Below are 15,926 nucleotides of genomic sequence, written 5' to 3'. Positions count from 1 at the left end.
GTATAATTGTAAAGGAGAGTTTGACGTATGATTAAGAATAATAGTAGGACTTTTGTGAGGTATATTGTAAAGATCAGGAGAGCTTACACATTCATTGATAATTTTTATTTTGACGAATTGGATGCACGTAAATTAAGGCTCCTCAGATATTATTTACAAGCCGATATTAGTGACAAGCCCACGTGGTGTTATCAAATGATCGATGTTTCTTCGATAATAATTAAACACATCTCTTTTACAACATTAAACTGTTTTCGTTTTTTTTTTTTTATATTTTGTGCTGCATAGACTTCGTTGACACTTTACAACTCATTAAATTCCACCAAAAGGAATTATATACCAATAATTTTTATTTATTCTTTTTGTATATTTTTAAATTTCTCAACATAACATTACTTACATTACTAACAATTAGAGTTTGTAAAGTGTCAATTGTTTTTCAAAGTTTATAAAATATAATTATTATTGATATATATTTAATGGGAAGCATTATATAGAAAACTATTATTAATGCTGCAATTATTAACATTTGAATCTTTCATGTTTGATAATATTAATTATAATATGTTAGCAGCCCAAATTATTATTTTTGTTAATATTTTAATAACTTTGCATAAAAATATAAGCAACTAAATTTTGTCAACAAGTATATTCATTTCAGTTATGTCGATATAATTTCAATAATCATAATTAAAAGAAGATAATTTAAGCGAGTGATATATTTTTTTTATCAGATGTCGAGCTGTTAGCAGCTCTAGTCAGTTTGCCAAGTTTGACTTTAGTTAGGAAATAACATTCATTAATTTAAAGACAATATTAACAATTAGTACATTAAACATTGAATTTATGCATAGCATGATCCTTTGTTTTTTATTTTGCTATATCTCGGAGCCTTAAATTTTTGTTCTTTAATACAATTTTCATTTACACACTCGGTTTTGTTCTTAAACCATTCTCCATGTTAAGGACCATTGCAACATTTATTTTGCTGCAAAGCCACTCTAGAATCTCTGGCTCCTTGCTCTCCAGGTACAAATCAAAAATTGGTGATAATACTTGTTTTTTCTAAAAAAGAAAACAAGACGAAGACATTTAAAATAAAACAACAACGCTAAAAACAATTTACCTTATCCATATGTAAAATAAGCTCATTTTTTCCAGCTTTAAGTGGGAATATTAATTCATTAGTACCGACAGTCCATTTTACATTCCACATTCCCCAAGCTGATCCTTTCTTAATCAAATATATTTGTCTGAAAATTAAATTGGATCAATAATTCTGTTATTATTTTTATAAACAAGAATCTCTAATTTGGCTCACTGTAAAGATATAAGAACAATGTATTTTCCATCAGAAGAAAGTGCAGAATGTGCCAAGTAAAAGTCGTCATGATCTCCGTATCCTTTGCAGACCACATTCAAGAGGTACAATCCTCTTGCTTTATGGGTCGAATACAAATCTACACCCTACGTTAAAAAAATTGCATTAATTAAATGAAATCAATATTTATATTGGTATTAGTGTTAGTGATTTTACCGCATAAGGATTAATATATCGAGGCAGCCGAGTTCTGGATATAAATATGTATCCCATTTCCTGAGCCCTGAAAGTATAGATATTTACTGTAAATTAATTTACTTCATACAATTTTGTTAGAGAATTTTTCACTAATTGATTTCCATTCTTTTAAGATCATTTTTGAACAAGACCTTTTTATTGTGTCGATGATTACTTCAGATGAAAATTTGAATGTACATGTATCTTTTCCTGTAAATACTGATATTCGTTTCTTGAGGATTTTGAAGAAATGTTTCAACGCTTCCTGATAAATGCCTGATAAAAATTGTATTATCAGTATAAATAACAATTGGGTCAGCATTGACTACTGAGGTTGATTAAATTAAATAATTAGCTGTGAAATTATATAATTATTGATTGCTTACTGTCAGTGCCTATAGTTACCAACCCAGACATTTCCAATTCAATTTCCTTATTAAATGAATTATCATTAGAAATGATTGGTGGAGGAACATTTACATTCCGAAAGCAAGGAGTTTTCATCTAAAAAATATTAAACCATTTTAATTTTCATATCTTTCTATTATATATGATTAAATAGCATTACCATTGTACGTGGTACGTAGGATTCGCAATTGAAATTAATAGAATTATAAGTATATTCTATCGTTCGATGTCCCAAGTAACAAGAAACATCATGGCATAATTTTTCTGATATTTCATCACCGCACACTAGTATCTGCAGTAAAATGAAATTTTGGAGATTTGAAACAAACGGTTTTAGGAAAGTTTGTTAATCAATAGACAGAGACCCTTACAGCATCCGGCTCGTAAAAGCTATTTCCAGGTGATTTGAAATTATATCCATTAGGATTGGCCAGAATTGTGGCAGATCGGATTAAAACGCAAAATTGCTGCAACATCTGAGCTGTGTAGTTCCTTGTAATGTCTGTGAATAATCTATTTACATTTGTGCTTAAAGAATTTTTTTCATAACAGGCCAGTCTGGAAGAAATTTATATATTAAAGTTGATAAACCTTATTAAAATCAATTACAATTATTTTACGTATAATAAGTCAATCTGTACCTGATATCAGCTTGTTTCTCAGACGAGCCTCTTTCAGCAAAATCGAAAATAAACCTGACAGCATTTTGGTAGTCGGTCGAATGGAAGTGGCTGGCTGCAGTTGATTCGTCTGGATTGGCCAAAAGCTTTAAACAGATCACTATTGGCGAAACGAATATGTGCTCTATCACGATACCTTGCTTGATACTCGTCTCCTACAAAATTTAATTGAAGCATGACCCAATTAGTCGGGTGCACAATACTTGCCATTTTCAGGATATGTGTATAGAAATTCTCGTTACCTTGCTATCTCGGTTGAATGGAATCGAGTGGATATTGAAAATATCCTTCCTGAGCTTCGCAGCTATGGAATGTTTGGTCTCGGTTCTCTTGGGCACCAAATCGTTAATTAAACGAACGAGGAACTCTTCTTGCAAATTTATATGAATATCTCTAATTATAACACTTATTCCTTTATAAACACTATAGCTTGGTTTTCTTTGTTTTAGAGAAATGAACTCGACGCAGTGCTTTAATTTTCTGTAGCCCGAGATATTCATTAGACTCTTCTGTAGAGTGGAATGCAAAACAACTGGAAAAGTTGCATCGCAAAGTTGATTGTCCACCTGTATCCTGTGAACGTATCCATGACAATAGGTAAAATTGACTGATTTTCTGCAATGAAGCCAAATCCCTGGGGAGTAAGTCCTTCTTAGCTTTCCATAAAAAGGCTTTGTCATGTGTAATTTTATCAAATCAATCTGGAAAAAAGACTCATTTAAATTAATATTTTCTTCAATATTATTATTTTATAATTTACTTACATCAAGGAAATTTTCCAATTTTGCACTCTTGCACGAGTTAATATATTTATTTTCTATCCAGGCACTTAATTCAAGTTTCAAACTCTTCCATCTCTTCCCCATGCAGAGCTCCCAATGTGCTCCAGAACTACTGATATTGGCATACAACAATTCTCTGCCAATTCCATTGGAGTTTGCAATCTGGAAGAATTAAATTAATTTCAAGGAAATTCAAAAAAATTAAATAAAATTTTTTTACCATGCTGAGTCCAATTCCAGCAAGAGAGAAAAATATTTCTTTTTTACTAGGCTCAGGATCAATTATGCTTTTCACTTTGAAATACGTATCCTCCTGTTGAGTGAATAATAAAACTCTTTGTCCATTCTCTACATAGCTGACCCAATAAACAATAATTTTATCTTTTCTCAAGTGACCAATTTTTGGTGGTTGAACCATGTCGTTATCAGCACTATCACTGCTGCTACTATCTGGCTCGTCTTGAGAATGTGACGTTGGCTTTAAATCAACTATGCTTTTGCTGGAAGGTGTTGGACAGGACCCAAACCTTTCAAAAGTCACAAAAGATACTGTTTCCTGCCCACTTCCATCCTACAATTTAACAAAATAAAATTAAAAGAATTTCTCCTTGCATTCCGTAAAACAGATTAAATCGAAAATTAAATTACTGTTTCAAGAAGTGCCTTGTATCCTCTCTTCTTATTGTTATAAACATTCCAAATAAGTTCCCTCGATTTACTAGGATCATCCCAAGTGTACAAAAGACTTTGGAACGGATTGATGATCGTCACTTGTCCTGAATTGATCTGATTGATCTTCAAGAAAAGATCTGTACAGAGATTGTTTACTCTCACAGGAGCATCTCCTGGGACATATTTTCTAAATGTTATATAGTATGGAGAATTATTTCCATTTTCAATCTCCACGCAAAGGCCAGTCTGTAAAGAAAAATTATGTTTTTTATAAGTCAAATAGAAATTATGATAGCATTGTTGATTCTGATTTTGAATATCTTACTCCATTATCCATTCTAAGTACAAGCTTTCCAACTTGAATGATGTTGAAATAATGGGAAACCAAGAGGCTACTTTTCCACTTAACTCTCATTTTCATAGAATCAGTGCATGGCCAGAATGTGATTTCTTGCCCTGGTAGCAAATCGTTCCATAAATCTGCTTGGCTGTTCTTCTCCATGAATCTCAGCGATTTCTTCGTTTTATTGCTAACAATAAAGTAGGGTAGGAAGGTGATAATTTTAGTTGCAAGTGGAGAGATGTGAGAATTTTGCGCTTCAGTAAGAATTCTATAAGTTCTCTTACGCTCAATGTCCTTGCAAACTATTTGAGACATTGAACTTATTCCATCTAGGCCAAACGCAACTGACCACTCTGATTGGTGGGCTTTTAATCTTACCATTCCTTTCTTATTCGATTTATGAGAAAATATCATTAATTCGTTCTCGTACAACTCATATACGACGTGAGAGCGACATTCCTGTAACAATCATAGACTTGTACCAAATAGATTCTTGGTCAGTAAATATAATAAAAAAAAAATGTCAACTAAATACTTGTATAAAGAGAGGTAGACCAGACTTATTCACTATCCAATACTGAGCTTGAATTATAACAGACCAGCTGTTACTTTTATCCAATTCTACACAAAGTGTAAAAGGCTTGGAAGAGCCTCTATCAGAGTTTGGATTCATTTGAACGAATTTTCGTTCCACATTACGATTCAATTTTACACTGCCAGACCATTGCATGCCTAAATAATTCGACTCCTAAAAACAAGAGGTGATATTTCATTGTATCCTACGTTTTTATTTATTCAATAAAATTGATAATACCTTAATAATAATTTGCAGGTCATCGCTATAATTGAGATAGTGCATATTGATTTTTTCACCAGGCTCAATTTTCACTTCGTAATTTATGGAAGGGACATGGATGTCAATAACAAAAGGTAATTGATTGATGAAAAATATAGGAGGTAATATAGTGATTAAATAGTTTGGTACATCGCATCCAAGCCTGGTTGTTATCGAACCTTCCGTGCAAAATACTTTTACACCAAAAAGAACTGATTTTTCATCTTCCTTAGATTTGCAATTAATATCCTTTACTTTATTTACAGCATCTCTTAACTCTTTCCAGTCGATTCCTTCGCCACTTACATTATAGTCCCTAGAAAGCAGTATCAAGCCATTATTACATAATTTATTCTCTATACAAGGAATTGAAACAAGTACAATCATTAATTTAAAAAACTATTTAGTAATCCCTTACTCCAAGTGAACGGGCAGCAGGTGGATAGGAAGATGATACGCAATATAAAGTGGAATATTGCAGATTCCATCAGGTTCGAGGGTAGCAAATCTCATATATTCACGAAATGGATTGGTTGTTGTCCCAATAATCGGTAATTCCAATTTTTCAGCCATTGCCTTCTTGTAATAAAGCCCAAAAACATAGGATGTCTCATTCCTCAATTGTAATGGTGATCTCACAGATATTGTTCTTTGTAAATGATTGTCAATCGTTGTCTCTATTACTAAATGATATCCACCTCTGCATTTAGCTAGTCTCAAGGGAATTAAACTGTTATCTTGTTTTTTTGTGTAGTATAATAAAGTATCTTCAAAACCTATAATTAATAGACTAAATTGTTTCTCACTCTGTAATGACTAAAAACACAATCTTATATGTACATGTGCAAATGTTAATAGATACCATCCAGCATAATGCGTAATTGCTCAGTAGTTATCCTTTTATAAATATTAACAGGAGTTTCATCTTGGAAAATATTTAATTTTGGTAATAATGTCGTATCATTACGATCTGTTAGATCAGCTTCCTTCTCGATCCATTTTGGACTTCTGGGATTTGAAGGAATCTCAATATCCGGTGTATTTGGATTACTGTATTGCAAATTCTCTACATGGAAGTCACTGAAAGCTACCAGACGTGGCTTAGACTCTTCGTTTGTCTAAAATTCAATTTTTTCTAATTAGCTAGTTGTATTGGGCAAGTTGTATATTTTTGAATGTTTATTTCTATAGAACTATATTAATCTTTTATCTTTTCAGAATATTAAATTTACCTCTTCTTGAACAAATAGTTCTATTCTGCTAGGGTACCCAATGTTATTCTGCAGAAGCAATTTATCAATACTCGTTGGTACAATTGGCATCTCGGATTTGACTTGGGAGAACTCATCACAAAGCATACCAATGACTCTGAATATATTGGTGGTTAGCGTGAAATTAATAACGTCTTCTGAGTAAATAATTGTATATATAGCTGAATAATTCGTTTTCATTGCCGACCGAACTACTGGACTGACTGTAAAGAAAAATGATCAAAATTGTTAAGATTAGAAAATATTTTATTGTAATTTAACAGACATACGTGATTCTATATTACAATCAGGAGTTAATTCCAATCCTTCATCCTCATAAGTACTTGAGTCATCAGAGTCACTTCCCTCCTCTCCACTACTATCATTGTTAAACAAATAATTAAAAGTTTTAGCCAGTTTCTTGTGGTCCTCATCATCTTCAGATTCAGATCCCTCTTCGCACTCCATTAGTAAGCTTGTATCTGTCAAAATAAAGCATGAATTAAAATTATAAAAAGTAATTCCACCTTAAACAGTGATTAATGTTTTACCATTGATTTTCGATGCTATTGAGTGATCAGGGTTAATAAAAACCATATCTGTGTTATCTTGTTCAGGACCTGACATATCTTTTTTTCTTTTCTTGAAAATATTTTCCTTAATATGCTGGCAAGGATCTATCCAGGATGAGTTAATCATGTAGGAATCCTTATTGTACATCTAAGTGACAGAAATTGATAATGAAGAATAAGCTAAAGATATATAATAATATCGTTGATATTTTTATAATAAATTACTTTAATAGTTAATTCCCAAGGCCTGTAATGAACGTCGTCTTTTGTGCAAAGTTCTATGAGAGGCTCCCAATTTTCACGATCAAAATTGTAGCAAAAAGCGTGAACTTTTATGCAACACTCCATATGAAATTTATTGTACCAATCATGAATAGTTCCCAGTATCACGGTTTCAGCCTGTATCAATGGCATTTTTTCAATAGTATTCTCCATATTCAGTGACCATTTTATACGCACTGGTCTCAAATTAAATGTCACATCTTCACCAATGTAATTGCAGTATAGATTTGGATAAACTAAAAATTATAAACAATATCACAGAACTATTAAATTTGTTGATAATTAACGAAATAATTTTAAGATAGTGATCGTTACTTTGCTCTGGTTCCCTGTATGGTATATTGGAAATTTTTTTGGATGTCCAAAGATCATCGTACAAATTAAAAACTCGCGTGGAGCTTTTTCGTATAGGTTTCACAGATATGTTTCTCATAAATTTGGTAATTTCGCTTAATATCTAAAATCATTTAGATGAAAGTTATTAATTAGATTGATAAAACTTGAAACTTAGCAAAAAATAGTAATCTGTCATGATTTCCTTACATCTAAGAAAGTACAAATAACTCCAGCTGAAAGTTGGATATCCATTTCACTGACAGCAACGTTGATCTCCGTGTTGAATTCTGACATATCTTCCTTTTTGCAAATTTCAATGTCACATGGATAGAGGAGCCAGTTGGGCGATTGATGAAAATAATTAGTTTGAGTTTTGCTTTTGGCACGAACGTCACTTAATGTGCACACGATTGATCTTGATCTGTTGTGACTACTACTCTCAATAGTTACCTCTCCTTGAATAAGTATTGTGTGTGCGTTACAAGTATCCAAATCTCCGAATATCAAAATCTCTGGTTTTCTTACTCTTACAGAGATTGATATATCTATATGTATATATATATATAGAAATAAATATTTATCAGCAATCTACTTAAAAAGATGAGAATGAAAGTCAAAATTAGTACCTGGATGTTCCTTGACGAATTTTGTACAACTTAATTTATTTCTTCGAGCACCAGACGAGTTGCATGTCTTTATCAAGAAAATGTTTAATTAGTTTTTTGTCTAAAGATAACAAACAAAATATTAAGGAAAATGATTCTTACCATTGGTTGAGAATTTCCTTCGTACCCAAAATTAGTGATTCCTTTATCTGGTAGTTCACTGGGGATGGAATCTATGAAAAATTTACCCATATGAACAATAAATGGCACATATAAATTAATTCTCACGTCTTGAATAAGTATATTAAAACATTTTTCTCCACAAGGTGCCTGAGTGAAGGAAATATCCACCACTGGGGACATTGATACCGAAGTGCATGGCTCAAAATCAATGCCTAATGGTCTTGCTGGTGCCTGAATTATTCTAAAAAGCATCATACATTTAAAAAATTATCAAAGTAAAATTTAATGATAGAAGAATTTGCTTTACTAACTTTTTCACTACCGATGGACCTTTTCTAAAATCTTGCAATGAAAAGTTTTGCAATGATAATTTCATTTTTAAGCTATTATCCCCAAATAGATCAACTGTACTGATTATTTCTTTGAAACTCAACATGCACAGTCCACGATTCATGTCTCGTACAGGAGAGCTCAATACCTAAAGTAAAAAATTTATTCACTGTAAGATTCAGACGAAAATTACTATATAAAGTTTGATTTAAAAAATAAATACCTCTTCAGTGTCTGTAAACAAATTTAATTGGAGACCTTCAAAAGTTAATTTTACGTTCAGTTCACACACATCCGTCTGGTTATTGGCCAGAAATGCTTCCAGTTGTTTTACATTTGTATCGTCAACTTGTTGATTGTTAAAAGAATTTGCACAAGAATTACATTCGTGATCTGAGAGTTTTTCCATTGCATATAATTTTGAAATATTATCCCTCCATGTCAACATAATTGTATTTAAATCTTTTTGACTCAGATTTATAGCTATCAAATCAATAGAGCCTTGAATATCGTACAATCCACAAGTTTTATAATCCAATAAACTATGATATTCAGTTCTTCTTTTCATATCGAAGTGAATATACATTGGTTCAATTATTGGCTCCTAAAATATTGCGAATTTTATTAATAAATTTGATAATAGCACACACACACGACAAAGCTATTATAACTTAATTGCAAATTACCTGAACCACAAGGTCCCTGGTGAGAATCATAATTGCTCTGGACACAGTAAAGTTTTTTGATTTAATTAAAATATTATCAATAATCATTTCATCACCTGAATTTTGTTTAGTTTTCTTAAAGAAATTCTCTACGGAAAATATACCAGCGTCCACTACCAAAAGGACAGGGACAGTCATTTTTACTGGTAATAAAAATGTTGGGCCTTGAATATCGATGAAAATATGTAACTTTATAGGATGTTTCCTCAATTCTTTTATCCCTTCCTTCACTTTTATGTGCAAATAATTCAGTACATAAGTATGAAGTAAACTTGAAAATGGAGCTATAAATTGCTGTAAAAATATACATTTTACACCATATAATATGTGTAGAGTAAAGTAAAAAATCTTTGACAAAGGAAGTTACCTGAATGTCCTGAATAATTTTTGACATAAATACACAATTTAATCTACCAATTGAAAGCTTAAAACTTCCATCAGACTTGACGTCATTTTGTTTCGTATCTATATCAGAATTCACATAAATTTTGGGTGTATGTCGAACATATTTCAAATCGAGCACCTTATCCTCATCAGTGGATAATATCTGAGAAAAATAATTTAGTTTTAAAGAATCAGAAGAACGAACTAAGAAGGAGGTGCAAATTATTTACTTTGGAAAAGAGAGTTTCCCGGTCCAAATCCTCAACCACCAAACTTCTCAAATGGGCACGTAGGACCATTCTTTCATTAGCATTATAGATGCAATCATTTTCTAGACCCAAAATCTTCACTTCCATTAAATCCAAGTCCTTGTCAGAAAACCGTAGCTTCAACTCACCCAATCTTGCAGAGTAATTTAGTTTAATTGCCCCTTAAAAACAGAACAATTTTTGTTAAAGACATTCCAAATAAACACTAATAAAATTAAATTCAAATTTACCCGGTGGAATTGGTGGATCATTCTCCTTTTTCTTCAACGATGAGATTCCAGCATGAACACATCCCAAATAATCAAAGACAATGTTTTCCGCACAAATTCTATTGCAAAGATTAAGTGAAAGATAAACCCTCGTAAAATATTCGGGAAAAGAGTATTATTGCATTTAAACTTACTTATATAAACTTTTGGAGTAATTCATTAATTTCAATAATGCTGGCTTATGCAAAGATATATCAATGTTAAGAATATTAACAACCAAAGACCTCTCAATATTTTTGAAATATGACTTGAAATCAGGACAATTTGATTTGACCTAAAAACAGGGAATGTAATTGATCACAAATTTTTGCTTAGATATTAGGGCGTTCCATGCAAAGCTGATTTTGACAAACGTGTAGGATTCGTATGAAGCTTCAAACATCTTTCTAATGAAGGACGTCTTGTATATAATTTAATTTACCTTTCGATATGCTACACCAAGAACCTCGTAAGCTTCCTTGGTCGAAATTAATTCCAAATAGGAACCAGTGACATCAGCGTCAGTTTTATCAATCAGCAAAATAGAGCCAATACCAAATTGCACAGCTGGACCATATTCCATAACAGCAGTTTCCAAATACAAGGAATTTAATCGTAGATTTAAATAAGGCTCTTCCCTTCTCTCCTCGTTTACACTCGCAAAATGAATGGACAGCTGCATTGTGGAGAAACACAGTTTAATTTCTTTAGTAAATAATATAAAGTAGAACTATATACATTAGAAATGATTATACTTCTCCAATGGCGAAACGTATCAATAGGTTGATGTGATTGCATGGAGATATACTGTCATCAAAACCACACAAATTAATACTCTTTGATAACAATTCCAAATCTTCCTCGCTCACCTCCGAGGAGACAACGCTTCTGCGATTAAAAATATCAAATTATTTAATGGTTAGAAGCGAATTAATTAGTTTCTTAGTCTAGAAAAATTTACCTATCCAATTTCATTGTAGCATTAGATAACAATTCTTTCGTTGTATTATCGTTTCTTTTGTGATCTTTAACAATCGTTGATAAATTAATTTCAGATCTTATCTTTCTCAACTCTTTTCTAGATGGGCATAAAATTGCATAATTTTTCTTCTCCCAATTTTTTATGTGAATCAGTGATTTTTTTATATCGGAATGGTATAACGATAATAATAAATTAAAGAAATACAGCAACAGACGAATCTTATTCTCGGATAAATTAAACTTTATGCTAGATACTGACATGTTGAGCTTGGTTCTACGATAGGGACCAAATAGTTAATTTTAGAATGAATATAAATTAATTGCAAGTCACTAAGAGAAAATGAATATATTTTATGTCCTACCTTGGTAATTGACGATATTCCGGCTTGGTACTATAGGATAATGTAACATTCGCTTGTACTTTGGGCAAAAAATGGAATTCCGAATCTTTTTGGGTCCTCAAAGCTCTCCAGTCGTCCCCTTTAACAAGAAAATTCATTATGTTTTAATTTTGTTGTTCAAACTAACGCGAATGAAATATGTTAAGTCATTATGCAGATACAGGTAAGTTTATTATTATTGTGTTTCCTAACGCAAATTTTACCTGAATCGCAAATGAATATTTGGCCACCAGTGAAGGTCATGCAAAATCTGTCATACAGCAGCTCCTCCAGTTCCATCAAAGTCGCATCTTCCAATTGCAAATTCATAGCCTGAAGTTCGTTGCTCAAAGAGATATTTCCAAAATCCATAATTAGAATATAGCCGTCTCTATAAAAATAATAACATTTACATACTTTTTATCGTTCAATCTTAATTTTTAATTAATCAAGATTACAAACTTTTGGGTGGATCCACGTTCAGGGAAAACTATATAAGGTGCCTTCACATCCATTTTCAACTTTATTCTAAGGGTTTGTGTCACTATTGCATCCTTCAAAGCCACCATTTTTTCTACTATCGTTCTGCAACAATTGTGGGCACACAAAACTGTGCTTCTTATGCGAGGATTACTCGGATCGAAGAATCTCACAATCTCCTTTAAAGCATGCTGAAATATTAAATAAATAATAACAATTCAACCGAGATATAATAAAAAAATAATTAGTCCAATTTTTCAAAGGTCACAACCGCACACCATAATTAATTAATTTTAAAGTCAAACTTGAAAACTATTATTATTATTCGAATGAAAATTAAGGATTTCTTTTAATAATTTATGTTGTATTTAGAACTATTTGAACAAGCTTTAAATAATGTCTTACATTGTGATAAGTGACCTCAATGGCTTCCAGCTTGACTGAAATATCAAAATGAGGATCAACAGCTGTGGCACTTTTCTCAAAATCAATCGCCACAAAATTGGATGCTACATTCCCTAAAAGCATAAAATTATGTTTATATATCAATTATTATATTACTCTTGCTATTTTTTATTATTACAACTTGTTATCGTAATATTACAGATACCCTTGGTTTTTCATACCTGTTAAAATGTTATCAACGGTGATAAGAGGTACCAGTTCACCCTCAATTGATATGCCCTCGATGACGAAGCTTTCGGCCCTCGCCGATATTTTAAAAGAAGATTGAACTGGCTGAGTCTCAACGCTTGTGAGAAATTGTGTGATTGTTAAAACAATCACTTCCTTCTCCTCGCTCAGCAAACTCAACGAACAATTAGCCAGGGTAAAATTATACTTGTATTCTGAAAATATAATGATGAAGAAATTGTTTTTTATTTCTTTTTTAAGAAATCTGGAGACTTTAATTTTTTAAAAGGATTAGAAAAGGAAAAATTTGCAGAATACCTATTGGTCTCGGTAAACAGTCCAGGTTTAATTTGGAGTTTGGTCCATTAATGGTTATGTGATTGGGAGTTTTTTTGTTCTCCACTTCAATGAGATTATTGGATCCGTTGAGTTTCTGGTAATTATCGATTATATCGCCATTTTGGGTGGGGAGGCTGGACTTCCGGTTCTGGAGTTCTTCGTCCATGCTTCGGTTATTCAGCTCCTGCTTCATGTGTTCCCTGGCGATGACGACGTTCAATATCGTCAATTTGTCCTCATATTTTTGAAGGTCAAGCTTGAGCTCGGTGTCCTTGGGCTGATTCAAGCTTTGAGCATAGAGGTCCTTATATTCTCTGTAGTTCTTTCTGTGCTCCATCAAATGTTTCCAGGTATACGGTCGTACATTATACTCCAGAATGGATTTGTACGCGTATATCCACCAGGATTTGGGAGACTCGGTGACCTTGAAATCCGGACGATACTTGGCAAACGGTCTTTTGAGAACTGCTCGCTGCAGGGAGTCGTATAAATAGCAAATGGTGTAATATTGCGCCTCTTGGATCTGCATTGCCACATCCTGCAGGACTATATCCACTAGGATCCTCGACGCCTGCGTCTGGTTCCCCTTATATATGATTATTTTAACTTTTGCGGTAAATGGCTTTAATACTGAAATAAAAAAATTAAATTAACCATAATCTATATACACATTCCACGATCGAAGAAACTGAACCAATTTGTTAACATTGGTAAAATGATGATTAAATCCTAGCTCTGTAATACTAATGAGGTTTTGGTAAGTAGTTATACGTAGTAAAAATCAGACAGAATTTGTGCGTGGTACCAAGCTCCTTTTTCAAAATAAAAAAGAAACACTTTGCCTGTTTAATTGCAGAAAGACTGCTAGTTTTCGAAGTATTTTTAACCATGACTCAAATTAAATACGAATTAGTTGAAGCAAACGTACGGAACTGAAACTCTTGATTATTCATTGCGAGTGTCTGAAGAGCCTGGAACATAGAGTTTTTCCAGTTAAGAAAACAGGAAAAATCCCACGTAGAGAGTGGAGTTGATAAGCAGGATTTTGTGTCAGTATCCAGGTAAATGCTAAATGACTCTGTCCTTATCAATTGATAAGTCGTCTGTGAATTAACGGTATTTACTCCAGGCTTCCATTTACTGTAAAGGAAAAAGTTAAATTGCAATATTTTATAGATAATTCTCTTCGGTAAAAATGATAAATTGTACTTGTTAGTAGTAGTCATAGATATACTCTGTATACAAATTCCACAGGCACACAATAAATTAGGTAACAATGATTCCTCGTATCTTATATGTACATTATTTATAGTAATTTGAAAATTTCGTATGATCGATGACACTAAGCTATCGAATAGCTCAGGTGGAATTCCTGAAAAATCCATAATTAAAGTTTTCTTCTGAAAATGATATGATCTAAAACCAAAAATTTACCAGCTTTCAGAAGACCCTCTTCGTCAAGATCCTCCAAAATTTTCTTCTTCTCTGCCCTTATTAATCTTTTTTGCAATTCTGCATTGTAAGACCCAGACATAGCAGGTACAGCTAGCACATAAACATCCTAAGAATTTTTAATTATAATCATAATTTTGTATTTAAAACAAAAGTCACATTTAGTTAAACAATCTAATAATTACCTCTATACATAATACTATAGGTTGAGAAAATAGACCTGACCATGGTATTTTTAATATTATTTTTCCTATTAGTCCTACTTCCACCCTTATCGGTAGTCCTAATTGATACTGTAATAAACAGCCATATTTTTAATTCTCAATTAAAATATTTGCACTGCATCGTCTTGATCCCCTAATACCCCTCGCGGAATCGTTTCAAATAAATCAGAAGCTCTATCTCTATTTTATAAAAGTGTAAATTTATCCCTTTTAAACTGTATGATAAAATCAATTTGTTATAAATTTACAGATCATTTGCATATAGCTCTCCTAGAATTACTCTTAGGAGTTTAAAGTTACAATAAACCTTAATTATTGGAGATTTGTGATTGCTGTTACAATATAAAAAATAGCGAGGAATAAATGAATCTTAGAAGTGTATCTGGTTTTAATTTAGCAGAATAGATTAAATTAAGCTATCCATGTTGACGTATTGTCAGTTCCTGTATAAATTCGTTTGTAAAATTAAAAAGATTTCTGAAGCTTTAAGAAATCGTTAAAAGAATTGATGCCTTCTGTTTTATTGTTGCAGGTGACACAGTTATAGGTGACAATAGAATAAACTTACGAGAGCTTCTGCTTTTAATTTAAGATCGGTGAGATAAGTGTCACCGGAGAAGATGCCAACATTGATTTGCTCCAGATCCAAATCCTCGACGTATCTGCCTAGAAGGCGATTGAGAAAAGAGGCAACAGCACCCTCGAACATTATGAACAACTGATAATGTTCACTTATTATACACTAGAATCTCATGGATACTCTCGGAGGAAAACTTTAATTCTCTTTGTAGATAAGCCATGCGCGAAACTGGGCCATTATTGATTTTTCTCTCTCACTCTCCTTCATCGTTTCCATTCCCAGAGCATACACAACTGGCCCTTTACTCACCGAGGACTGTTTCTACTCACTAAAGGAAATATCACTGTTACTCGATACCTTAAAGCGACTCTTAGTCGCTTAAAGTCATTTTTATT

At 32.4% G+C, this 15,926-nt stretch overlaps 1 protein-coding gene across 2 annotated transcripts; it reads right to left on the bottom strand.

Moving 5' to 3' along the window:
* Positions 1-90: 90 nt before the first annotated feature.
* Positions 91-15,710, bottom strand: LOC136776525 (intermembrane lipid transfer protein VPS13A-like). Of its 2 annotated transcripts, none has more exons than XM_066732106.1 (47): positions 15,520-15,710; positions 14,913-15,020; positions 14,710-14,836; positions 14,485-14,647; positions 14,204-14,415; positions 13,255-13,905; positions 12,930-13,151; positions 12,709-12,821; positions 12,286-12,494; positions 12,048-12,214; positions 11,806-11,923; positions 11,424-11,717; positions 11,218-11,350; positions 10,905-11,138; positions 10,618-10,757; positions 10,445-10,542; positions 10,176-10,375; positions 9,929-10,108; positions 9,523-9,855; positions 9,060-9,440; positions 8,818-8,984; positions 8,486-8,747; positions 8,345-8,411; positions 7,926-8,263; positions 7,698-7,839; positions 7,326-7,618; positions 7,080-7,248; positions 6,819-7,010; positions 6,511-6,752; positions 6,141-6,396; positions 5,697-6,054; positions 5,258-5,594; positions 4,979-5,191; positions 4,426-4,902; positions 4,077-4,346; positions 3,649-3,999; positions 3,411-3,590; positions 2,889-3,347; positions 2,608-2,801; positions 2,338-2,524; positions 2,127-2,258; positions 1,945-2,062; positions 1,711-1,834; positions 1,538-1,604; positions 1,322-1,467; positions 1,127-1,253; positions 91-1,065 (listed from the first exon to the last, which is right to left on the bottom strand). In XM_066732106.1, the coding sequence occupies exons 1-47, from the start codon at positions 15,658-15,660 to the stop codon at positions 925-927; spliced, it is 10,233 nt and encodes a 3,410-aa protein (XP_066588203.1). In that variant the 5' UTR covers positions 15,661-15,710; the 3' UTR covers positions 91-924. The 2 variants fall into 2 exon arrangements, with proteins under 2 accessions (XP_066588203.1, XP_066588204.1); XM_066732107.1 differs by having other exon boundaries at positions 6,834-7,010.
* Positions 15,711-15,926: the final 216 nt, after the last annotated feature.

This window comes from Prorops nasuta, unplaced genomic scaffold, assembly GCF_024137725.1.
Source record: "Prorops nasuta isolate Cenicafe-Biocafe unplaced genomic scaffold, Cenicafe_Pnas_1.2 PNAS00009, whole genome shotgun sequence".
NCBI lineage: Eukaryota > Metazoa > Arthropoda > Insecta > Hymenoptera > Bethylidae > Prorops > Prorops nasuta.
Note: the sequence above shows the minus strand (reverse complement) of the source record. Positions and strands in the feature narration are given on the sequence as shown.

Bases quoted from the DNA above. Each gene is read 5' to 3' on its own strand.
- LOC136776525 (XM_066732106.1), bottom strand. From the start codon at position 15,660: ATGTTCGAGGGTGCTGTTGCCTCTTTTCTCAATCGCCTTCTAGGCAGA. The intron at 6,397-6,510 runs GTAAATTTAATA...ATTGAATTTTAG, and splicing joins AACTATTTGTTCAAGAAGAG to ACAAACGAAGAGTCTAAGCC. The intron at 5,595-5,696 runs GTAAGGGATTAC...ACTGCTTTCTAG, and splicing joins CTGCTGCCCGTTCACTTGGA to GGACTATAATGTAAGTGGCG.